Raw genomic sequence first — 25,410 nt, forward strand, 5'->3', positions numbered from 1 at the left:
CATTTTAAAAGGTAGCTTTCAAACAGATACAGAATAATCTCCGATGTCTTGCTAATATTTCAAAATAAATGAAAAGCAATACTTCTGTGTTTTTTCTTGCAATGTGAAGGCCAGCTTTGTACCACTGATGATAGAGTGCTTCTACCACTTTATTCAGTAATAAGTAATAATTTACTAAATTTAAGATTTGCAACATCATTCAAGTTTAGACACAGTTGCAGTACAATCCCATTCTTTTTTTTTTTAATAAAGGTGTAAAGAAAATGACTGCGAATTTTTCCATGTTTTTCAGAAATTTTAGGACTAGGTTTATTTGTGAGGACTAAATGCTAATTTATTCTCAAGAATCATAACTATACTGTTTGAAATCACCATATCAAAAGTTGCATAATGATATTCATACAAAGCCATCATTCTAACAAGCTCCTGATTTTCCACTTTTAGTCTGGGATTTGCCTTGCCAGAAACTAATTTTGGGCCAAATTTTAGCAAAATCCCTTTAATCACATGAGGTTCTACTTGGGGCTGGGGGGGAATCCTTTAATTTACAAAGGAAACCCTTTAAATTTCAAAGTTCACTTGCTTTTGTTGTTGAAATGGTAATCCATTTCAACAACAAAAGCAAGCGAACTTTGTAACTTCAAAGTAAGCTTATAAATAGACCACCTTGCAAACCTGCATTTAGTTAACCTTAGGAAACAAGTTATTAATAAAATAGTCTTATGAATATTTGAAAATGCATGACCAAGCATCTGCTGTTGAAATTTACAATAAGCATTTAACTGGAGATTTAAAGATGGATAAGACACACTATTAAGTTGGCAGCCAAACTGTAAACCCATTAGCTATGGAAAAAGAGGACATAAAGTTGTGCTGATAAATACAGTGAAGCTTATTAGTCCTAAGTCAATGAGCAATGTACCCTTGCAAGCCCTACTAAATGATTAGTGCCAAAGACAGGCGGAAGAAGCTGTCAGATTTTTAACCTATGTGTGCCGGTTATGGTTTTAGGACCTGACTCTAATCGCTTGAGGCTCCATGGAGGTGGAATCTCTCTGCTAATGTTTACACGCAAAATGGACAGTCTTAAAACTGTGCATTAAAACTTAACTTTTGCAATGCTGCCAACTTTAAATTTTTATAATAAGTCTTATAATATTTAAGGTTTTCCTTAAAAACCCAGTTCCTAGAATTACAAAAGTTCTATGAGATTTTCAATCAGGACTCATTTTCTCCGATGCCTGATGAAGGGTGTTTGCAATTAAAGGAATTTTTTTGAAAAAATCTAGTTGGTCTAATAAAAGATATCACCTCTACCATGATCTTGTATCAGCAACAGAGCCTAAATTTCTAAAATTTGCCATGGCACGCTTATGTGTAAGTTGCTTTATTGAACAAAACTTTATTTGCTTTTTTGTAACAACCTTGTCACTGCAATTAAATGCATATTGCTGTGTCAGGTTTATTTTAGATAATTATTTCTAACTATAAATATTGTACTAACAGTTTTTCATCAGTCCCATGGGACACCAATGCCTGCTATGGGACAGGGAGATCTGGGTGATGGGGATCCCCTACCCTCCATAAATGCTGACCTCGTGAAGGAACACCTTGAGAAGCTGGATACCTTCAAGTCAGCCAGCCCTGACAATCTGCACCCCAGGGTACTCAAGGAGCTGGTGAGCGTCATAGCCCAGCCCCTGGCACGGATCTTTGAAAACTCCTGGCGCTCTGGTGTACTGCCCGAAGACTGGAAGAAGGCCAATGTGGTGCCGATCTTCAAGAAAGGGAGGAGAGTGGATCCGGCTAACTACAGGCCCATTAGCCTGACTTCTATCCTGGGGAAGATCCTAGAAAAGTTTATTAAGGAGGCCATCCTTGATGGACTGGCCCAGGCTAACATTCTAAGGGACAGCCAGCATGGGTTTGTTGCGGGTAGGTCTTGTTTGACCAATCTCATTTCCTTCTATGACCAGGTGACCTATCACCTGGACAAGGGAGAAGAGATTGATGTCATATATCTTGACTTCAAAAAAGCTTTTGATCTGGTATCCCATGATCACCTCTTGGCCAAACTGGCCAGTTGTGGCCTTGGCTCCACCACGATCCTCTGGCTGGGAAACTGGCTTCGTGGTCGGACCCAGAGGGTTGTAATTGATGGCAGTCACTCATTGTGGTGCCCTGTGACCAGTGGGGTCCCTCAAGGCTCTGTCCTTGGACCCATACTGTTCAACATCTTCATTAACGATGTGGACATTGGAGTCAGGAGTGGACTGGCAAAGTTCGCCGATGACACCAAACTTTGGGGCAAAGCATCCACGCCAGAAGATAGGCGGGTGATGCAGGCTGACCTGGACAAGCTCAGCAAATGGGCAGACGAGAACCTGATGGTGTTTAACACCGAAAAATGCAAGGTTCTCCACCTTGGGAGGAAAAACCTGCAGCTTCCTTATAGGCTCGGCAGTGCTACGTTGGATAGCACTACAGAAGAAAGAGACTTGGGGGTCATCATTGACCACAAGATGAACATGAGCCTGCAATCCGATGCTGCGGCTACTAAAGCGACCAAAACGCTGGCTTGCATCTATAGATGCTTCTCGAGCAAATCCCGGGACGTCATTCTCCCCTTGTACTCGGCCTTGGTGAGGCCGCAGCTGGAGTACTGCGTCCAGTTTTGGGCTCCACAATTCAAAAAGGATGTGGAGAAGCTTGAGAGAGTCCAGAGGAGAGACACGTGCATGATCAGAGGTCAGGAAAACAGATCTTACGATGACAGGCTGAGAGCCATGGGACTCTTTAGCCTAGAAAAGCGTAGGCTCAGGGGTGAACTGATGGCCACCTATAAGTTTATCAGGGGTGACCACCAGGATCTGGGGGAACATTTGTTCACCAGAGCGCCCCAAGGGATGACGAGGTCGAATGGTCACAAACTCCTGCAAGACCGTTTCAGGCTGGACATAAGGAAGAATTTCTTTACTGTCCGAGCCCCCAAGGTCTGGAACAGTCTGCCAGCGGAGGTGGTTCAAGCACCTACACTGAACACCTTCAAGAGTAAATTGGATGCTTATCTTGCTGGGATCTTATGACCCCAGCTGACTTCCTGCCCTTTGGGCAGGGGGCTGGACTCGATGATCTCCCAAGGTCCCTTCCAGCCCTGATGTCTATGAAATCTATGAAATCTATGAAAACAGGTTGATGGATTGGAAGATTTCCTTGGCAGATAAACAAAATAATAAAATTAGAATGTGTCAGATTTGGTATTTCAGTTTAATGATCTAGACTGAAACTTGCAGATGGTAATGCCTCCTTGTACAAACGGTTCAGGTGGTATCTGCTGAATATAGCAAGACACAGGGCATGGGTACCTGGGAATAGTATAGCAAAAGAAACAGCTGGTAACTATTTCCATATATAAAGCTCCTAGAAGATTTTAAACACCTGTTTCTTATGATCAAACAATAAAATAAAAAAACCAGAAGTTATCCAATTAAAGGTTACATGTTATTCTGCAAGACCAACCATAACTATCCTCCTTCTAGGAAACATACCACTGTCTAAATGCATTTAATATTCATATTAGTTTAATAGATTCAATATTATGAAAAGAACCACTTTCAAAGAAGCAAAAAATGTGCAACTTTAGATCTGGATTCTGATATTCTTGGCCATGTACTGTTGGACATAAGAAAAGTGCCTGTATACAGCACTTGACCATAATGACATGACTTTTTTTTTCTTTTTTTTTTTTTTAACAAAAGTCCGTTTCTTCACTGAATGACTGTATGTTAAACTAATCAAGCATTTATCACACACTGCACATATGAAGGCTATTAGGATTTATAAAAATGTATATGTACGCACATATACTTACACCAATCCATTCAGCAAACAAGTTGCGTATAAGTTACCAGTTCCATCTCTACCCCATCAAAAGGGGTCAACCACAATTTTTACACCCATCTTTACCACCCCCCTATCAGGAGCATCTACCTCAGCAATCACTTCTAGTTATGCTGGGAATAATTTAACCTGTGAACATCTTCATTTATCCAACAGTTATGCAAATTCATTGCGAAGTTGGGAACTGTTGTCAATGTGGGTGAATTTCCTCATTCTCTTTACCTTTATTGGAGAAAAGTATTTGATAGTCATTCTCCATTCCTAATATAATACACTGCCATTTGTCATGCTTAGTTTTACAATCCCTTTGGAAATTTATTGACCCATCATCTGTTTTCACACACCACTGACCTCTTAGAGCTGTGCAAGTACATCTGATGAAGTGAACAGGCCCTAACATTCAGGGTTTTGTTTCTCTAAGAGATGTTTCATTAGGGACTGAAGTCAAACATACAGGATAATTCAATGCCATGATCTCTTTTGATATATCAGTTTTGGAAGAATACTGTACCACATTTGTGCTTCCACTTTTTGTTGTAATTACATAGCAAGACCTCATGTCTTTATAATTCTTCAAAAGGTTGAAATCTCCACCTCACTGAAGTCAAGACAGTTTTGTCATTGGCTTTGATACTACCATTGTTTCACTCATATTGCCTCATGCAGTTTACTTGCAACAGATCAGATTATTCAGTCAATTTATATTTCCTACCTTCAGTTCACAGTCTTCATTTACTGCCAGGTTTCCAGGCTTCAGATCCTATTAATATAATCAGACTTGAGATAGATTTTTGCAACAAATGGAAAAAATACATCACAAGAGTAAAAACACTTGCCTTAAGGAAAGGAAATATTTTAGTACATAAGAAGTGCTATACAGGGTCAGACAAATGGTCCATCTATTCCAGTATTCCGTCTCCAGCAGTGGCAGAGGTGGATGCTATTGAGGGACAGCACTGAAGCAGGTATCTCTAGGGTGACCTATCCCCTCCACTGAATATCCTTCTGGTATACCCCATGTGGTGAAGCACTAGCACGGTGCTTGCCACTTAAGGGCTGTTGCAGACTTCAAGTGAGCCTGCTTTGTGAGCAGCAGGGAAAAGCCTCCCCCGCAGGAACCCACCTTTAAGGGGGAAGGTGGGTGGTAGAGCATCTTTGGTGTCCACCACTTTAATGTAGAAAGCAGGCAGGTGCAGGCCTGTCCTGATAAGGTGGTCATTTTAAGATCCTGGCTCTTAGGGTTGGGGCAGCAGTCTGCTGCCAGCAGCTGAGGGAGCAACACCACTTAGCTACTCATCTTAGAGGTAACGGCAGGAGCTACTGGGGATGGCAGGAGGTTCCTGGTCCTGGGCACGACCTGAAACTGCACCCTGCTGAGGAAGGGTAGCCTGATGGGACTGTTTGTGGTGGAGCAGCCCCCAAGAAATGCCAGGCCAGTTACCTCCCTGATGAAAGGCAGGTAGGGGCACCTTAACCCCAGCCCACACCAACCCAATGGGCTTATAAAACTGGAGAGGAGTGGGGCCAGGTATGCCCATGTGAGGCACCTGAGTCCATAGGGGTGTGAGACCCCAGAGACTGTAGTGGGGCCAAGCATACCCATGAATGGCACCTGAGCCCTCAGGCCTGCAAGACTCTGGAGAAGAGTAGTGGGGCCAGACATGCCCATGCAAGGGACACCTGAGCCTGTTGGGGTGAAAGGCCCTGGAGCCCCAGGAAGGAGTGAGAGTTCAGTTGAGGCCCTGGCCAAGTAGTGAGCGTGTTGAGGCCCTGGAAGAAAGGGGCAGAGGTCCAGGTAAGCTTTCAGGCGCCGGAGGCCGCAAGCGGGCCTGAGGCCATGAGAGGTGGCATAGAGAGAGTCGTGAGAGAAAGGGGTGAGTCATCAGGCCCAAAATTGTGAACTAGTGGGTGGTGTTACTCAGCAAGGGGCCATGGGAGGAGTCAGCCCAGTGCTGTTAATTGCCCAGCCACCATTCAGATGAGGGTCGCAGGGGAGGCCCAAAAGGCTGTGCCAGGGCCGGCAAAGGGGTGCAGAGTCAAGCCTGATGGCCCTCTGGGGTCGCTCAAGGGAGCAGGGCAGGGTGAACGTGGCCCACTAAGGGGGCATGAGTGGAAGAAGCCTGGTGAGAGCAGGCAGAGTGCCAGATGCCCCAGTGAGAGGGGGGTGGTATGTGTGAGACCCTGTATAGGACAGTATGAGAGAGGCCTAACACTGAGGTGGGCCTGGCCTCAAGCCAGAGCATAGCACAACTTACAGGAACATCTGCGAGACATGGGCAGGTAGGATTTGTGTGTTAACTGCCCTTAGACATCAGGGTGCTCAAAGGGCAGCCTCCCACCTAATTAACATCTTTAATTTATAGCTAGGTATGGCAGACAAGTAAGGCGGGCAGCTTGCCCAAAGACAGATAGGCGGGCCAGTACTATGACTGGGCCTGGGAGTTTCTCTCTCTCACACCCCATTATAGGATTAGAGGTGCCAGAGGAAACATCTCTAATCATCCTGCTCAACAGCCATTAATAGATTTATCCTCCATGAATTTATCTAGTCTCTTTTTCAACCTGGCTATGTTATGTTCTTATGTAAGATAGCCTTGAACAAAAGTTCCATTCAAGTCATAATAACGACAACTAGCCTAATCTAATTAAGAAAGCTAGTTTGGATATTAATTTGGATTATTTACACACAGAAGGGGAAATCAGATAAGGAAAATTACTTGACTCTGAGTTTAACTGCTGTTAGGCCATACATATATTCCTAACGAATCAATTAAAAATGTCCATTGACATGTATCGAGATATACTTAGAGATTATTTGTCCACACATGCCTGGGGTGCTTTTGAGTGTTAAGAAGGGTTAGACTTTATGATCAGACCTACTTCACCTGAAACATACTTTACCTAAAACTTCTCAAAAAAATTGTGGAAAAAGGGGAATTTTCATGTCAAGAGAAATTTATTTGAATAAAACCTATTAAATAAAACGGCCAACAACAAAACAGGGTGGGTCTTGATATCTATCAATATTGCTCTGTACTGATTCATTGAGCTCATAGAATTTGAGACTATTTTTAAGTAAGGGCAGATGGCAAATGGCTATCAAAAGTTAAGATTCTTAAATTTTATTACACAAAGTTAATGATCTTAGACTAGGAAGAAAAAACTCATTTTTTCTAAATCTTCATATATTTAAGTGAGTCACACTGGAGAACTATTCCCACCCCCAAAGTTTTCAATGTTCATTCAATTACATCACAGAAATGGATGACAAAGAAATGGGGAGTGTGGGTGTGGCAGGAAAGTAGGGGGCACTCCTGCATTGAGCCACCTGCCTTACTGTGCCCAACCAAAAACCATGCTTCAGGTGTCTCCCCTGGGGTGCCTACATCTGGCCAACCCCCTTTCTGAAGCTCACCTGGAAGCCTGGGTTAACCACTGTCACCACCCAGGGGCTGGTCTTTGTTAGGGCTCTGTGACGCCAGGGTACACAGACCCTGTAGTCTTTGCCCATAGCAGGATATATCTGCATGCTTCTTATAGCCTGAAGCTTTAACAGTAGTCTCCCTTAGTCAGCTGAACAAGGGAGCTAAAAAGCTTATCTAATCCCTCTCAAGCAGGTACAGCATGGCTTGGTATAACAGATAGCTTTACTGATTGGCGAGGGTAGGCATGGGGAGGAGTACAGGTCAGAGAAGTACCAAAAGAAAAACCCTAAGCAAACAGAAGCTGATTGGTAGCCTTTTGCTATGCTTCTAGATCACTTCATCCCAAGTTACTAGCTAAAATTCAGATTTACATCCAGAGTCTGACCAAGCTCTTTCTCTGGAGACTGTATGGCTTGTTTGCCATGTTCCAAAACATGTATCCCCTCTTTAAGCTACAGGGACCCTTATAAATAACCTTTCTGATCTCATCACCTGGACCCAACTAGGATCAGGTATTTTCTGAGAACCACTGATGCTGACCAGTCAGTTTGAAATACGTCAGCCCCCACCTTGATGAGTGATGACTACTCTAGGACTGCAACTCCAGGTAAATGGTGGGAAAGGTCACACAAAGGAAGGGTGAGCTCCCTCCTCCCTATGGAGTTTACAAACCTGTCACCTAAGAGGCCAGGTGAACTGACCAGGCAGAGTGAGAATCTCAGAGCTGTCTCCGAGCAGAGATGGGGCAGCCAAAAAGGGGGTTTCTTCACAGTAGGCTATTAAGAATCAAAGGCTGCTTACAGACATGGAAAAAAACCAACTAATGGCACTTTAAATGCTGAATGGTCCCACACTGAGCCCCAACCATGCCCAGAAGAGGCATTGCATTGGCTGGACCTTGCTCACCCCAACATCTGTATAGATCAGGTGTTTTAGTGGGGCTTTTTGGCACTTCTGTGTAATAGCTGATTCAATTTGGATAAAAGTGCCAAAAAGCTCCGCTGAAGTGCCCAATCTATATACACACTGCAGAGATAGGTGGAACTAACTCTCTGCTGCTTCCAGTAAAGTGCATTTTTCTTTTCCTCCCCCCATGTCTGTTTGCAGCTAAATGGTCTTTGGAGAGAGAGATGAAAAATCTCTGAAACAGAGCTGAAAATGTCTCTCTCTAAGCTCCATCTTGCTGACTCTGATCCTGAGTGACTGTAAAGTTTAGACCATGACCACAGCAGCTGTGGAGGCAAAAATACAGTTACTGAAGTGTTGTATTATATTGGGTTTCTGCTGAATCGCTATTTCCATTGGCCAAATTAAAACAACTGGAATGAAGAATACTTTGAGATGTTTTTGGTATTATGTTGGAACCTACACCCCCCAAAGGAGTATCCTCCTGTTATGCTACTTAAGCCAGCCTCCGTCATGAAATAAAGACAACTGTAGGTAATCAAAAATATTTTTAGGATTCCCACATTGATTCAGGTGAGCTTTTGAGTGGGAACTGTGAGAGCACAAAAGAAATCAGAATGGCCAATTTTATTATCCCCATAAAAACTGACAGTGGGGAAAAAATATAAAACATTTCCAAATGGAAAACATTGACTTCAAAGTCTGAAACTTAGTATTTTTGCTTATTTGCTAAGCTTTCTGGTGGAAAAAAATATTATTATATTTTTGTTAAGGATATGGGAGACTTAATATGACCTTTTTGTTTACTCTAAATCACAATGTTTTCCTTTAAAAAGATTTTAGTTGAATATTTTCAATCATCTCTACTCACTAGCTGTTTTAAAATGTTTGCTAAGGAAACCATATACATTATAAACACTGAAGCAAAATTAAACAACTTGGAAATAGTCACACATGCACACGAACAGCAGTTATGGTATACAAATTAAAATAACCATTTTAATAGGTTTTGCTTACCCTGTGAATTATGCCTGATGAATGGATGTACTGTGGAAGAAAAAAAAGACTTAACTGACATGTATTGGCTCTTCAGTAAATTGCTACTTAATTTACACTAATAAAGTAACCTTGTGTGCTGCTAAAGAAACTTGAAACTAATACAGGTTCCTTGACTGTGAAGATGATTTCCCTAGTTACAGTTTATGCCTTTTAGAAATAGTTTATAAAACTGTATTGCTGTGTTAAAAAATATAAGCAAAGATTACTAGCTACTAAGTAGAAAGGTGAAGAGAGACCAATCAGAATGTTAGGAGCAGCATGATAATATTATTTATCCAAGTTTATTTTGAATTAAAAAAAAAGTAATACTTTTATGAAACACTTCTAACTTATTCACCCAAGGACTTCACAAAATATTATTATGAGAAGGTTGTCCTGGACTCCTGAAATTACACATCGGGTCATAAGGTTTTTCTCGCTTTCTAAAGAAAAGAAATACCTACCTGGACAATCATAGCTTAGATCTGGATACCTAAACAAGTGCTCTCCACCCTCTAGAAGAGTGGTTTTCAAACTTTTTAAATCTGCAGACTCCTTTGGAAATGTTGAATGGAGGTGCAGACCCTTCTGAATTGTAAGTGTGGGTATTCACATACTTTTGATTGATCATAGTTCTCTTTCATGGGCACCTTAGATAGTCTGCAGAGCCCGTGGGGGCGAGGAAACCACTGCTCTAGAAGACCCCATTTTCGGAAAACACATAGAACATGCTGACATTTATCCTAGGATTTAAATGAGACTTAAGCACTGGGGACCCAACTTCATGGGCCAAGAGGTTCTTTCTAGTCTCACGTTCCTATATGTTCAGGTAACCTTCCTGAATTGGTATCCCTGCCTGAAAATAATGTTAAAATACATTATCTCCTATTGGAATATTCATTATCTTTTCAGCAATCTACCTGTGTTTGAGTCTTTCAAAACGTAACTCAACAAAATGGATACACAAGGACTAGATGGTTTTAGGATAGCGATGTATATTCTGTATTGAGCAGCAGTCCCGTGCTCACAGAGTCATAATAATCTTATACATTCCGGGCATCGGGAATTTCTGCACAGTTCTATAGGCAGTTGTACAAAAAGAGATTGGTATTGGTAAGCTAATGTTATGGCAAACAAACCTGGGCAGTGAAGGAATAAAATCAGAAAACTATATGAACCAACTGAGATGTCTGTAATGCTTGAATTTTTGGGGGAGTATTAATTATTGCCATTAGCATCTGAATTTTATGAGCTTTTGAAAGTCCACTTGGAAGACTGCTGTATTCTAGAACATGGAACATATCTGAAATATTTCATAGCACACTGGCAAGATTGGAGTTAAATATAAAATTCCCTTTTCCATGTAGCTTGTAATCTCAATTGAAATATTCAGGAATTTAGCTATTTCAAGTTAGATTTTTCTTAACATATAACCCCTTTAATTTGCAAACAATCAACAAGGAGTGAAATTACCGCCCTCAGCATCATAGGAGAATTACCTGTCCAGGTTCATCTTTGACCTTCCAAATTAGATTAAAAGGTTTGAGCAGTTCACAAGATCTGCATACAGAAGAGAGCAAATACTAATGACAATTCAAAAGGTATTGGTGGTGAACAGGAGACAGGGAAATGCTATTCAGTTTTGTCCAGGGATTCTCCAAGTCTTATTTCACTGAAGAAAAATGAGATAGGTATAACAGCAGTTTGGCACATAGGCAAATAAGTTTGCAAATAGAAGCTGGTCAGTTATTTCCAATCCCAATTTATCCTGCCAGCTCTAGACAAACCAGACACACACAGTGCTGCTGTGTGCAGATACCACAACCCCCTAAATTGGGATAACTTTTTTTTTAATCCAGTGGAGAATTAATATTGAACAAGCTAGAGTAATCACCAATGTGATTAACATCAGCTAAATTTATCCTGGGGTAGCCACTTATTAAAGGCAAAGAGGCTATTGCTTGCTGGTCACAGTGAAGTCTGCTGTGCAAATTACTCTGGGATGGCTGCATGTCTATCCTACCCACAGTTGATCAAGGTGTAAATTACCTTATTAAACAAACTGATGTACATGATGCCAAACTACATTTTAATCACTTCAAGGCCTCTGTGGAGCAGTAAGGCCAACTAGTCCCTTGGGGCACCTATACAGCTGCATCAAGGCTGCTTTGATGCATTGTAATTACAGCACATCAGAACAGACTCAACTGAGTCTGCTGGAGTGTGGTAACTACCGTGTTCCAGCAGATTCCAGTATTATGTATATTAGCACCCCTGTGCCGAAAAACGATGGCAGGATCACTTTAACTGAAGCTCGTTGAACAAGATTTAGTTGAAATGCCCTTGCTGCCATTTTTCAGGGTGGGAATGCTGATACATGAGACACTCTTGGAGTTTTACTCAGAATGGCTTTTGGAGCCACCCTAATTAAAACGCCCCCAACTCCTGGAGCCTGTGTATAAATGTCCTTTAGTTGTGAGGTGTGAAAAAGCATGCTGATCCTTAATACAGAGCTCAAACAACTGAGTTATTTGTCTGAGTAGCTGTCCAATCCTGGAGCAAAACTTGCCCTTTCTGAAAAAATCGTTTTGATACTGAAAGATTAAATCTACTGCTGCGATAAGCCACATGGCAAATGATCCACATCTTGAGAAGCACAGTGGAAGAGAAAGGAGGGTCACAGATGGGCATATTATTCAACTTCTCCGAACAGACCTAGCATGCATTTTACACTTCAGTCTCTATATTTGCAAGTTAGAGCAGCCCAAGATCTAATATTCCAAGGTTCCCAGCAACATCTTGATTTAACAAGAATAAAATGTCTCACTCATTTATTGATGCTGCATTTTTATTTTCATTTGTTTTACTTAAATGGATACCTCCACCATATAAGACTTACCAAATGCTCAGAGACTGTTTTAGTCCCATCTGTTAAATATACACACTCCCAGAATATACAAAGGGTCACTCTCCTACCTAATACCCTTGCTTTTGGAAGCAGTGTACTCAAATTGCTTATAATAAAGTTTATGAGCTTCTTAACTGTTGCTTCTGCTGTCTCCACTGTTTCTAGTGCTAGTTTTACAAGGAGACATGCCCATCTACCTTGGGCTTATAGTCTTCTAGACCACCACTGGCTGATGATTATGTAAGTTTCTTGGGAATCATCGCAGAGCCCATGGCAAAACTGTTCCAAAACTTGTGGCAATTTGGAGAGGTTTCTGAGGACTGGAAGAGGGCCAATGTTGTGCCCATCTTCAAGAAGGGGAGGAGGGAGGACCCAGGTAACTATAGGCTAATTAGCCAAACTTCTATCCCAGGGAAAACCCTGGAAAAATTCATTAAGGAGTCTACGTGGGATAGGCTTGCACAAGGTAGGATTCTGAATAACAACCAGCATGGCTTCGTCGCGGGCAGGTCCTGTCTTACCAACCTCATCTCCTTTTACGATCAGGTAACTCGCCACCTGGATAAGAGAGAGGAGGTTGACATCGTATACCTTAACTTCCAAAAAAGCCGTTGATCTAGTATCCCATGATGTTCTTGTGAGCAAACTGGAGGATTGTGGGCTTAACTGCAAGACAGTTAGGTGGGTACAAAGCTGGCTGCAAGGTAGGACCCAGAGAGTCCCAACGAACGGATCTGTGTCGTCCTGGCGAGAAGTGCCCAGTGGTGTCACACAGGGGTCGGTGCTTGGAGTACTTTTCAACATCTTTATCAATGATTTGGATGTGGGGTGAAGAGATCACTGGGCAAGTTCACAGACAACAAGTTATGGGGGGGCATGGTCATGTTTGAAAAAAGACTACAGATAAAGGTGGATCTAGACTTGCCAGCAAGTTGGGCAAGTCAGAACCAGACGAAGTTCAACACTGAGAAATATAAAGTGCTCCATCTGGAGACTAACAACCCCTTACACACCTACAGGCTTGGTGGTGCCAAACTGACCAGCACCACAAACAAAAGGGACCTGGGGGTTATAACAGACCACAGTATGAACATGAACTGGCAATACAATGCTGTCGCCAGCAGGGCAAATAATATTCTGGCATGCATCAATCGATGCATCTCCAGCAAAACCAAGGAAGTTATTCTTCTGCTCTACTTGGCACTGGTGAGACTCCAACTGGAGTACTGCGTCCAGTTCTTGGTGCCACACTTTAACAAGGATGTGGTAAAACTTGAGAGAGTTCAGAGAAGGGCCACACATATGATTAGAGACTTGCATGGCAAGCCATACGAGGAAAGGCTGAGGGACCTGGGACTCTTCAGCCTGAAAAAGAGAAGGCTGAAAGGGGACTTGGTAGCAGCTTACCACTACGTCAGGGGAGTACATCAAGGGCTTGGTGAACAACTGTTCACCAGGGCACCCTTGGGAAAAACCAGGAATAATGGCAACAAACTCCTGACCATTTCAGGCTCAATATTAGGAAAAACTTCTTCACATTTAGGGTTTCCAGACTGTGGAATAAACTCCCTCCAGAGGTGGTGCAGTCACCTACCCTGGAAATCTTCAAGAGAAGACTGGACAGTCACCTTCCTGGGGTTGCCTTACCCCAGCTGTCTTTCCTGCCTAGTGCAGGGGGCTGGACCTGACGAACTTCTGAGGTCCCTTACAATCTATGAATCTATGAGGCAGAAAGTATAACAAAGCTCAAGTCATGAATAACACCAAGTGTCATAACTAAAGGGTCTTATTCAACGAAAATGCTCAGATGGTGAATCAGATGCAAGTTACATTATGGTGGTGACAATTCTGGCATCATCCATAGGGAATCGAACACTAAACTGCCTCTCAAACATAAAATTACTGTTGTAGGGAAATAGAGCAGGAGAGTGCTAGGTATCATGGAATAGGATTCATAACGTGAATCTTGCCATTGTCTCAAGCATACAGGCAACCAGTTAATGTCATGCATGGGCATGTGACATCAGGATGGGAGGAAACTCCTTGATAATGAGGAAGTCCTGTGCTTGTGTACAGAGTCCTGAGAGTATTCTTCTGGAAGTCTATAAGAAGTCACGCTTCCAACAAAACTCTGTAACAAACAAACCAGCTATCTCTTGCCAACAGCCTGCTTTATATTTGACAAGCAAATGTTTTCTCATTGAAGCTCTCATATTTCAAGAATACAGCTGCTTAAAGAATTTCCAGACTTTATTTGCTGGCAAAATTACACACGGAGAAATATACCGTAGAGCCAGTGATTTCTGCACACAATAATATGGCAGGAATTAAAATAATTTAGTCTCAGGGTCTTGTTAAAAGTGCACCCTCCACCACTTTCAGGAAGAATGGTTTTCCTTAAATATCATAGTATTAAGTAATCTCTTCCCATGCTGAACTACTGCCTTATTGTTGCCTGTTTGCTCCAGTCAGTAGCACGACTAAATATATGGGTGATATTCCATGGTACAATCTTTTCCCTACTCTAGTTACCTTTATGAAAGGTAGTTTTATTAAAGGTCTCTCCCCCTCCACAACCAACAATGCAGGTTAGAAATGCACGAGGAAAGAATAAACTTTATTTGAAATCTCTTCATATAATTCATATATTTATTAAACACTCTTTATAGAATATGCTGAGACCAAATTACTTAGCACTTCATTTCTGGTGCCAGATTTTCTACTTGGCAAAAATGCTTGAATTTTTGTAAAGGCCTTATCACACATTCACTTGCAACTATTGCAAATCATTGGTATGTAGTGACCTCTTAAAGTTAGTACATATTAGGAGATATGTAAAAAGAAAGAGAACACCTATGCAACACCATGAAGGCACCTAACACATGCTAAACAACTTGAATGTGTGCCTGCTTGCATTTTAACTACACTTAGTAACAGCTGAATGTGTGACACCCACCCCTAGGTGAAAAGTGGTGCACTGTGCTTTTACTAAATGACAGATCCTGCACGTACATCTGCTGTTTATATAGAGTCCTCAACTATTTACTGCAGACAAAACTAGTTACATTGTGGTAAGTTACAAGCTTCAGCAGAACACAGGAAGTGACCAGACTATTTTGTCTCACAGGGAAGGGAGGAACTGAAGGGGAAGGGACAGAACTGATTAGCAAGGTCTGTAAGCATTTTCTTTGGATGGACCAGTTCCAAAGCTCCAACACAAATTATGCAGTCCACACAATTTCCCCCACTAACTTCTGGATTAAGCCTGCCAAACATTTCAGAGTATAATCTATACAGGATGATGTGACAAGGGAGTGTGCAAAGGTGAACCCCATTCCAAGGAACATTTTCAAAAGGAGATGGGGCTGGAGGAAAGAAAAGTGAATTCCGTTCTCTCAAAAACAAGAACCCAGAAGCACTAAGCTGAGCCTACCATAATACTGGTTTAGTGCTGTCACAGAAATCCTCAAGCAAACAACCATGAAGTATCTCTCCTGCTGGAAATTTCTATATGGAAATTTTCTAACAGTGCGTTCTTACAATGAATTAGTCTGAAGATAAAAATAAAAAGTGTAATGATTCAGTGGCACATAGTATGGAAGGTTCTGATATTCTTGACCTAATGGATGAATACAGTCATAGGTTTCTGCTTATATGGTTGACACAGTTAGATTTATATTCCTGAAAGCATGGGGATGGAAGACAAATAGCAAACATAGAAATCATTTCCAATGAAAGATGCAACAAGATTAGACTGATCATATGTATCTGTTTACATGGAATATTTAAGTAACCCTGCAAGGTTTCACTAGTAGTGCAGTGAAATGTCCTAGTTTCTGTAAAATTCTGAGATGCCAGATCACCTGAGGAGCTTTCTGCTTATTTTCTCTTTACTCAATGTCCTGCTCCCTGCAATTCAAGTATGCATCAACTGTTCTGACCTCTTTCCCCAAGGAGGGGCAAATAAACAGCAGGACAGGTAATATGGTTTTGGTGACTAAGGTCAAGATCAAGGGGCTCCAAGTTCTTACCCTAGAAATGGGGGTGACTTTTTTGTGGTTTCAGATTGAGTCTCTTATTTTCTCTGCTTTATTTTCTCCATGTGAACTATAGAATTTACAGACCAGGCATGTGAGCAGGAGGGTGGAAATATGATAATGTGTTTGCAAAAGGATGTAATGAACTTCAGTTTTTACAGTCAGCACCAAATTTTCCAATGTGAGCCATAGAGGATGAATAAGTAAGGAACAGGATTCACTTAAAGACAAACTAAAGCTATACAAACTAAGTCTGGCCATAGGAGTAAAACAACAGGTACAAAGGAAGTAGCTATGTGAAGCAGCAGGGTGCATAGTAAAACAGCAGACACACGCACATCATCACAGCATATTAGGCATACCTTGGATTTTTTTCCCTTTTTTTGTTTCAAATGTTTGCCAGTATAGTATCGATGTGAAAGAAAAGCTGGTTAGAAGTCAGACTGTATGCAAGGCTTAAAATGAGAAAAAATGTATCATGGGTCTCTGTTCAAATTCCCACCAATGGCCTGTATGATATAAACTGCAAAATCAGGACCATAAAAGCCAAAAACATTTACCGTGTAAAGAATACATGAAAATCTAAACCTTGTTTTTTCACAGCCATGTTGGAGTGTACACCTCTAGATTAACAGAATTGAATTCTACAGAAATAGCTCCCACTGTGGGAAAACCAGGTTTCAGCCTGCAAATCTAGGTCAAGGCACTTCCAACAATCACATTTAATCTGAAAGCTGACCTAGCTGAATCAGTGTTAAAGGCAGAATAGAATACCTTTCAGAGTAACCTCTTTTCCTTTTGGAGTTTCAACAGAAGGAAAGAACAATATCAAAACATAAACCTTTTATAATAACAATGTTTTTATAAATCAAAGGCAAGAAACATTACAACTAACAAATTAAAAATTCTTGTTGCTTTCCTGCTCAGTCCTCATCTCGAGTGAAAGGTTCTTGTCTTGGATTTACTGGAGTCATACAGGCAAAAGAAGAATGCAAAATGTTTTTCTCTTTTTTAATCATCTATAAAATGCCAAATGAAGAAGAAACAGAGCAGAATAAGATGTTTTTAGTAGTTCCCTCTTTTTGTGAGGGGCAAGGGGGGAGGGGGAGGGGGGGAGCGAGAACAGAAACTGGAAAGGAGGATAATTGCAAAAAAGTTCTAACTTCTTACAGCAACACCACACTTAGATTTGTCAATAAGCCACATTAATTTCATTAATTTGTCTTTTTCCTCTGCCAAGCCACCCCAGCATCTCAAGCTAGTAGACTTGAGAGATTCTTCAGGTCTCAGGGAATGGCTACATGAATTGTTACATTAAGGGAAGGTATTTTAGAATTTCACAGGAAAATGTCAGATGCCCAATTCAGGAAGACATTTAAGCCAGTGAGCTGTCCACGTGGGATGAGTTTCATGCATAAACTTAGTCGTATATTTCACTACATTGTTTAATTGAGGTCCTAACATAAGAGCCCAATATTGAGAATGTGGAGTGACCCATGTACCTCTTGGATCTACTAGGAATCAGAACAGTCCAGCACCTCACAGGAGTCAAGCTTCTATTCTTTGACATACTATGACTCAGAGTCTCTGCTGACCATATCAAAAACAGTTTTAAACTAATTTACAACAATCATATGGAATATCCCCAAGGAGGAATCCCACAAACAGTTAATTAAAACAAACAGAATTACCAGAAAAGCCAGAATTTCCCTGAGCACAGCCTAGGAAGGAGGCACTCTCTAATAGTTACTATGGGTGGGGATGGAGATGCGGGACAACATTGTTCTCTTCCCAATAGCATTTTTAAATGATTTCTGCAGCCTAGAGACTGTTTATTTTGGCCATATAGCTCAGGTGCTGTGCACTGGCATATGCAATACCCTGAGTGGATTGGTCATATGGAACATCGAATCCACTGAAGTTGAAAGTTTTGCCACTGAAACCCTAGCCTTGCCAAGTCAATGTTGATCTCTTGTTCCTGCAGCTAGTAGGGGCTAGATGTGCCACAGATGCAACACAAATCAAATGCAGATGAAGGAATGAATGAAATTGCAGGAGAGACTCCTTTAGCTTAACAGAATGAGAGGTACTGATAGCATTTAAAAGGTGCCATCTTTAATCCAATGCAGCAACCACAAGTTCAGATCATCAAGTGGCATATCCATCCTTTCAGTATCAAGAGTGTTTTAAGCAACACAGACAAATATTTGTCATTAACAAATAAATCCACTTCGGAGAATTTCAGTACTCATATTTCTATAGCGCAGTTTGGTCAGCTCCCCAAAGTAGTGTATTTACTTAAGTCCAAGATGAGGTTTTTTTCTCTGCCATCGAAGGCAGGGGAGGGGACAGAGGGGGAAAAATCATCTTGGATTCAAATACCAGCATCCCGACTCTGTCCCAGTCCCGATATTACTCAGGGCCAAAGATGGGGCTGCTGCCACAGATGCTGCTTCTGCAGCAATCCAGTGAGTACAGGTTAGGGGCCAGAGCTACAGTCCAGGATGGGTGGCAGCCTGGGTTGGGGATCGATAGGAGCGTGGATAAGGCAGAGAGCCATCCCTAGGGGTGTCCAGGGCCGGAGGTGGCAAGTACCCAGAGCGTGCAGCCAGCGGTGTGCAGTGGCTGTGGTGGGGCCTGTACAGCACTGTGTGCAGGGCCCCCCCAAAGCACAGGGATGGCCCTGGTAGGTCAGAAGGATGGGGGAGGGGGAGCAGGGGAATAGCGAAGCTATGGGAAAACAGGTGGGGGATGGGTGGCAATCTAAGTCAGGGATTGGGCAGGAGATAAATCAGCAGGACAGCAGAGATGTGGGGGATGAGGTAGCAGCACAGGTCGCAGAATCAGGCAGGAGATAGGGCAGTTAGGGGAGAGGAAGTCAGGGGATGGGAAGCAGCACACATTGCTGCCCTATCCCCTGAAAAGCTGTTGCCCAGTCCACTACTCATACTGCTACCAAACCCCCTGACTGCTGCTGCCCAGTCAGCAGAATGGGTCAGGAGATGAGGTAGCAGGGGTGGGAAGCAGCACATGCTGTTGACCATCTCCCAACATGCTGTTGCCCAATCCACATGTCCTGATCTACATTGCTGATTGGCAGCAGCTGAATCAGGGGATGTGGTGGCAGCACTGTGGGTCAGGGGATGGAGCAGCAGTATACTGGGGTGGGACAGCAGCACAGGTTGTTACCCCACCCTCTAACCTGCACTGCTGCCTCATCCTCTGACCTGCACTGCTGTTGGGGCAGAAGTGTGGGTAAGGGGAAGTGGCAGCAACACATAGAGGGATGGGACAGCAGTGCTCGGTGGGGAGGGTGGCGGGGCAGGTGGTAGATGCAGCAGCAGTGTGAACAGGGGTTCAGCAGCAAGGGACTTGGTATGGGGTTAAGCAATAGGGGGGAGCAAAGTACCAGGGTCAGGCTGCCTGCCTGCCCCCTGTGGTTGGGAACAAGTTTAAGACAACCCCCGAACAATTAGATCCTATACATGAAAATTATAACAAATAACTAGATTTTATCAATGGAAAACTATATATTTGGGGGGTATTGTCTTAAATTCAAAATAGTCTTGGATTTGACTAAATATGGTATGTACAGTTATCCAAACAATGGTAAACCAAGGAAAAAATTAACTTGTAAGAGAACGATAAAGAAGCAGCAAACCTTTAGTCCCTTTAACATCTGATAGACCAGGAACTGGATTCGATCTTCAGTTAATTTCTCATGCTTCATTATCTTACTCAAGTCTGTTCCCATGAATGGCATAACCAGATAGCTAAAGAAAAATCAAATACTAATTAACTCCTTGAAGTCTGTCAAATAAATGGAATGCAACATCACATTACATCTCAGTGATAATAAAATGCAGTTAATTCCATTAATTTACTGGTAAATTTAATCTCGCATTTCATTTAAAACCTATATAACCAAATCACTTCTGCTAAAAACAACACAGCTTCCCCTTGCTACACAAATAATCAGTTTTGACTGCTTAAGCAAAGACTGAGCAACTAAGCCACTGATTATAGAAAGCTATTGGTCAGTTAATAGAAATAATACATTTTAACCAAAGATAAAATAGCCCAGGCAAGACATGTTACTTAGAAGTCAACTACATAAAAGCTCTGAACTTTACATAGTGTTGTTTTCTTTACAATCACTGTGATGAGTTAAGGAAACTACTGGGTCCAATATGCAGAGATAAAACAGATGCATCAGGATCACACTAGATCAAAATTGGAAGAGGGCATTACTGACACAAATTCTTAACCTGGAGTCATAAACAAGTGTCAGGGGCTTACAACAACCCTTTGCAGAAAGGAAGACAAGTGTGAGGAAGGGCGAGAACCACAGCAGCACATCAAACTGATATTTCAAGGCCAGCCTAAAGCAGAAGTAATGCAAAGGACAGGTTTAGATCCTATGTTTTAGAAGGCCTTTAATATGCTTATCACTTAAAACTAGCTTGATACAAGAAGTGCACCGATATATAGGTGCCATATTGATCAGCACCAATAAAAGGAAAATTAACATTATTGGCTATCAGCTTTTTTTGGCCAGTGTAGCCAATAATGTCACCAATAAATACATTATGCCTTGTGGAAAGGGCCCCGGACACTGTGTGCAGTTGCAACACGCACGAGATCAGGAATGCAGCCAGGCAGCATGGAGAGCAGCACCTGCAGGTAAGTCTGTGGAGGGGAAGGGGCATGGGGGAGGAAAGGGGTGTAGGGGAAGACAGATCAAGGCCCCCATGGTAAGGGAGGGAATAGGGCAGGGGCAGGGGTTGGGGGTGCTGCCCAGCCAAGGCAGTGAATGGGACCACAGGGCTGGGTCAGGGAGTGGGATGGAGCTGTGGGCAGGTCATCCAGGGCCATGGGGGGGAGGGGAAGTGTGTTCCTGCCACTGCACGAACCCCTAGGGAAGCATGGGGGGCATGTGCCCCCCAGATTTGTAAACAGGGTGGACGCAGACTGCCCTCTGTGGGCTCGGTGCTCTTCACCTTGCTGCCCCCGCCCCACTCCCTCCCTCACTCTGGAGGCCTCGGATCTGCCTCCCTACCCCACAGCCCTTCCCCTCCACAGACTTACCTGCAGGGAGCTGCTCTCCATGCTGCCCAGCTGCATTCCTATAAATCGTTTATTGAATTGGTATCGGCCAATATGCCTGGTGAAATATCGGCTATCATTATTGGCCAAGAAAATCTTTATTGGTGCACCCCTACTTGGTAACAAATTCTAACAGAACAAGTTAATAGAGACTACTTTAAAGCAAGAACCTCACTGGCAGTTTAAAGTTCAAACCATAACTTTTCTGCTGCTTATGATAAAAAGCAGACACTTTCATGAAGTGACAAAGCTAGGTTGCCCAATCTATCCATATTTTTTTTCTTAAAATAATTTTCCTTTGTTTAAAATCTAAGATGGCATCAATTTCATTACAATTTTATTTGCAAACTAAAAATATAGCAATAAACATTAATGACTGTACTTCAGGGGAATGTTACAATAAGATAGTTCCAAAGAACTATGGTTGAGATTTTCACAAGAGCCCAAAAGCATAAGGCAGCCATATCACTTTCAATTTCCACAGAATTAGGACCCTTAAACCTCTAATCTCAGCCTCCGCATTTTCAATTCTTTGGATACAAAATTCAAACATGAAGTAGTGAAAGACTGGAGAAATAGAGCAGAGAGATTTTATTCTCTATGAGTATATTTATAGCATATAAAAATGTTTCTGGCTGATAAAGTGGACCTAGAAAACATAATTTAACCTCTTTTTTGTCAGTGTTCCTGGAAGGTAAAAGCATAGATATAGCCATTTTTTCATTCTTATTAAATTCATTTCCCCAGAGGTCATAAATATTTGAAGTGGGCTAGAAAGAACTTTGTGAATGTTCTAGCAAAACCACAGGGAAAAAAAATCTAAAGGAAGTAGTTACATTTTTGTTGTTACTGTCAGAGAGCTTTGAAATGTGTAATAGTCCTATACCTCTCTGTGCATGTTACATTTTTTTTGTACAATCAGGCCCCTGAAAGCACTCTACAGCTGTGACATAACCCATGTGCATGGCTGCAGAGTGTTTTTAAAATGGCCGATCACACAAAACTTAATCGTTGATAAATTAGGTATTAACTGAAATTACTTGATATAGACTTCCACAACATTCTCACAGGCAAGCTAAGGAAGCATGGGCTGGACAGACCATAAGGTAGACAGAAAACTAGCTGAAGCATCAGGCTCAGAGGTTAGTAATCAATGGCTTGATGTCTACTTGGCAGTCATATCAAGTGTCGGTTTTGGGGTTGGTTTTATTCAATATCTTCATCCATGGCCTGGAAGATGGCACAGAGTGCACCCTCAGCAAGTCTGCAGCTGACACCAAGCTGGGGGGAGTAGTAGATATGTTGGGGGTAAGGTTAGGATTCAGAGAGACAGACAAATTGGAAGATTGGGCCAAAAGGGATCTCATGAGGTTCAACAAAGACAAGTGTAAAGTCCTGCACTTAGGACAGAACAATCCCGTATACCAGTACAAGCTGGCATCTGACTGGCTGGGCAGAACCTCTGCAGAAAAGGACCTGGGGTATACAGAGGACAGTAAGCTGAATATAAACCAACAGTTTGCCCCTGTTGCCAAGAAAGCTAACAGCATACTAAGTTGCCTTGTAGGAGTGTTGCCAGTAGGTCAAGGTAAGTGATTATTCCAGGGGCGGGCAATTATTTTGGGTGGAGGGCTGCTTGATAAGAATTTTGGCAAGCTGTTGAAGGCCGCATAGGTAGCCCCTCCCCTTCAGTTGCCCCACCCCCTGGTTGCCATCTTTTGACTGGACATGCCGCCCCCTGATCTTTGCCACCGGAAGCCCAACCCCTTGCACAACTTACCAGGCAGCAAGGGGTTGTGACCACTCTAACATCCTGCCCCAGCAGTGGGGTTTCAGGGGCATCAGACCTCCCTCAGAACTTTCCCCTGATCTGTGCCAGCTGGTCCCAAAAGGAGCAGGCTCCGCTGCTGCTTCTGCTGGCCAGTGCCAACCCAGTTGGGCTCATCCCATCCCCAGAAGCGCCTGGGAAGCTAGCTTCAGCCTCATGCTGCTCTGGATAGGACGGACCCGGCTAGGTCTTCACCTGCCAGGAAAGGTGGCATGCAGCTGAAGTTGGCTCCTCATGTGCTGTTGGGGATGGGAGAAGCCTGGCCGGGTCAGCACTGGCCAGCAGAAGCGGCAGCAGAGCCGCATGCTGCTCGGGATGGGACGAGCCCGGCCAGAGTGCCAGGCTCAGCTGCACTTTTCCCCCTGCCTGTGCCAGTCAGTCCTGAGCAGCACACAGCTCCACTGCCACTTCTGCTAGCCGGTGCTGACCTGGCCGGGCTCCTCCCATCCCCCCCGCAGCACATGGGAAGCTGGCTTCAGCCTCATGCTGCTCCGGATGGGATGCACCAGCCAACAGAAGCGGTGGCGGAGCTGTGTGCTGCTCGGGACTGACTGACACAGGCAGGGAGAAAGGTGTCCTTGCTGCTCTGGCCAGGCTCGTCCCGTCCCGTCCCGTCCCGTCCTGAGTGACACATGGCTCTGCTGCTGCTTCTGCTGGTCAATGCAGACCCAGCCGGGCTCCTCCCATCCCCAGCAGCACATAAGGAGTTGACTTCAGCTGCATGCTGCCTTTCCTGGCCAGTGCAGATCCGGCCAGTTCCATCCCATCCAGAGCAGCATGCGGCTCAAGCCAGCTTCCCACGTGCTGCTGGGGATGGGGTGAGCCTGGCCAGGTCTGTACTAGCCAGCAGAAGCATGGTGGAGCCGTGTGCCACTTGGGACTGACCAGCACAGGTAGGCAGGAAATGCAGCTGATCCTGCGCCGCTCTGGCTGGGCTCATTCTGTCCCAAGTGGCACACGGCTCCACTACCACCTCTCCTCCCTGGTGCTGACTGGGCCAGAGCTGTGGCCCAGCTGCTGCTTCCCCTCCCCAGTGCTGGCCCGGCCCAAGCGGCACAGCACGGCACAGCACGGCATGGGGAAAGCCTACCCAGCAGCCACTTTCCTGGGCTTACCTGCAGGGCAGGGCCCCTTCCAGTCCTGTGAAGCAAAGCAGAACCTGGTCCAGACACTGTTTCCCCCCACCAGCACCACAGGTTCTGGCCCAGCCCCCTTGCTGCAAATGTGGCCTGAGCCAGGGGTGGGACGAGGCCAGCTGGGTGAGGCTGAGGTCAGGGTTGGCTGCCTCGCAACCAGAACCCAAGGAAACAGCTAGGGGTGCTGCAGCCAGCGGCTGGTGCCGCCAGAGGCTTTGAGAGAGGCAGCTACCATTACATGGGTTTTGAAGGGGCTCTGTGGGCTGGAGGGAAGTGCTTGGCCAGCTGGATCTGGCCTGCAGGCTGTATTTTGCTCATCCCTGGATTATTCCCTTCTATTCAGAACTGGTGAGGCCACATCTGTATCTAGTTTTTGCCCACAACAGAAAGGATGTGGATAAATTGGAGAGAGTCCAGAGGAGGGCAATGAAAATGGTGAGGGGGCTGGGGCACATGACTTATGAGAGGCTGAGGTAACAGGGCTTATTTAGTCTAGAGAAGAGAAGACAAAGGGGATAATAGCAACCTGAAAGAGGGCTCAAAAGAGAATCGAGCTAGACTGTTCTCAGTGGAGGCAGATGACAGAACAAGGAGCAATGGTCTCAAGTTGCAGCAAGAGAAGCTTAGGTTAGATGATAATAAGAATTTTATCACTAGGCAGATAGTAAAACACTGGAACAAGTTACCCAGAGAGACTGTAGACTCTTAATCCTTGGGGGTTTCCAAGACCCACCTAGACAAAGCCTTAGCTGGGATGACTTAGTTGGGGATAGCCCTGGTTTGAGCAGGGGGTTGGACTAGATGATCTCCTGAGGTCCCTTCCAACCCTAATTTTCTATGATTTTATGAAGGCAATATAGAGCAGAGCACCTTCAGAAACTTGTGCTCCCTTGAGGATTAATTTTTCATGCCTTTGTGATGCAGGGCTGGCGCGAGCACCAGCTCACCCTTGCCCACAGGGCTGTCAGCAGGGGAAGAAGAGGCGGTGGAGAAGGAACCCAATATCAGCTGAGGTATTGATGGGAGTCAGGCTGGACCTGCAAGGTGAAGGGGCTCTGTTCTACCGCACCTCCAGCTCTGGCCAAACAAAGCCTACCTGGCAGCTGCGTGCTTCCCCCTCTCCCTC

At 43.7% G+C, this 25,410-nt stretch overlaps 1 protein-coding gene across 2 annotated transcripts in view; it reads right to left on the reverse strand.

The window, feature by feature from the left end:
• The window catches only part of MAPK12 (mitogen-activated protein kinase 12), a 53,393-nt gene that overhangs the window by 14,463 nt on the left and 13,520 nt on the right, over positions 1-25,410 (reverse strand). For both annotated transcript variants that reach the window (XM_090042141.1, XM_090042140.1), the window contains exons 4-6: positions 19,876-19,987; positions 9,249-9,278; positions 4,613-4,660 (exon numbers count right to left, since the gene is read on the reverse strand). In XM_090042141.1, coding sequence (XP_089898267.1) covers positions 4,613-4,660; positions 9,249-9,278; positions 19,876-19,987 — 190 coding nt within the window. The remainder of the gene's footprint in view (positions 1-4,612; positions 4,661-9,248; positions 9,279-19,875; positions 19,988-25,410) is intronic.

This window comes from Crocodylus siamensis, chromosome 4 (genome assembly GCF_052110815.1).
Source record: "Crocodylus siamensis isolate JL-2025a chromosome 4, ASM5211081v1, whole genome shotgun sequence".
In the NCBI taxonomy this organism is placed as follows: domain Eukaryota; kingdom Metazoa; phylum Chordata; order Crocodylia; family Crocodylidae; genus Crocodylus; species Crocodylus siamensis.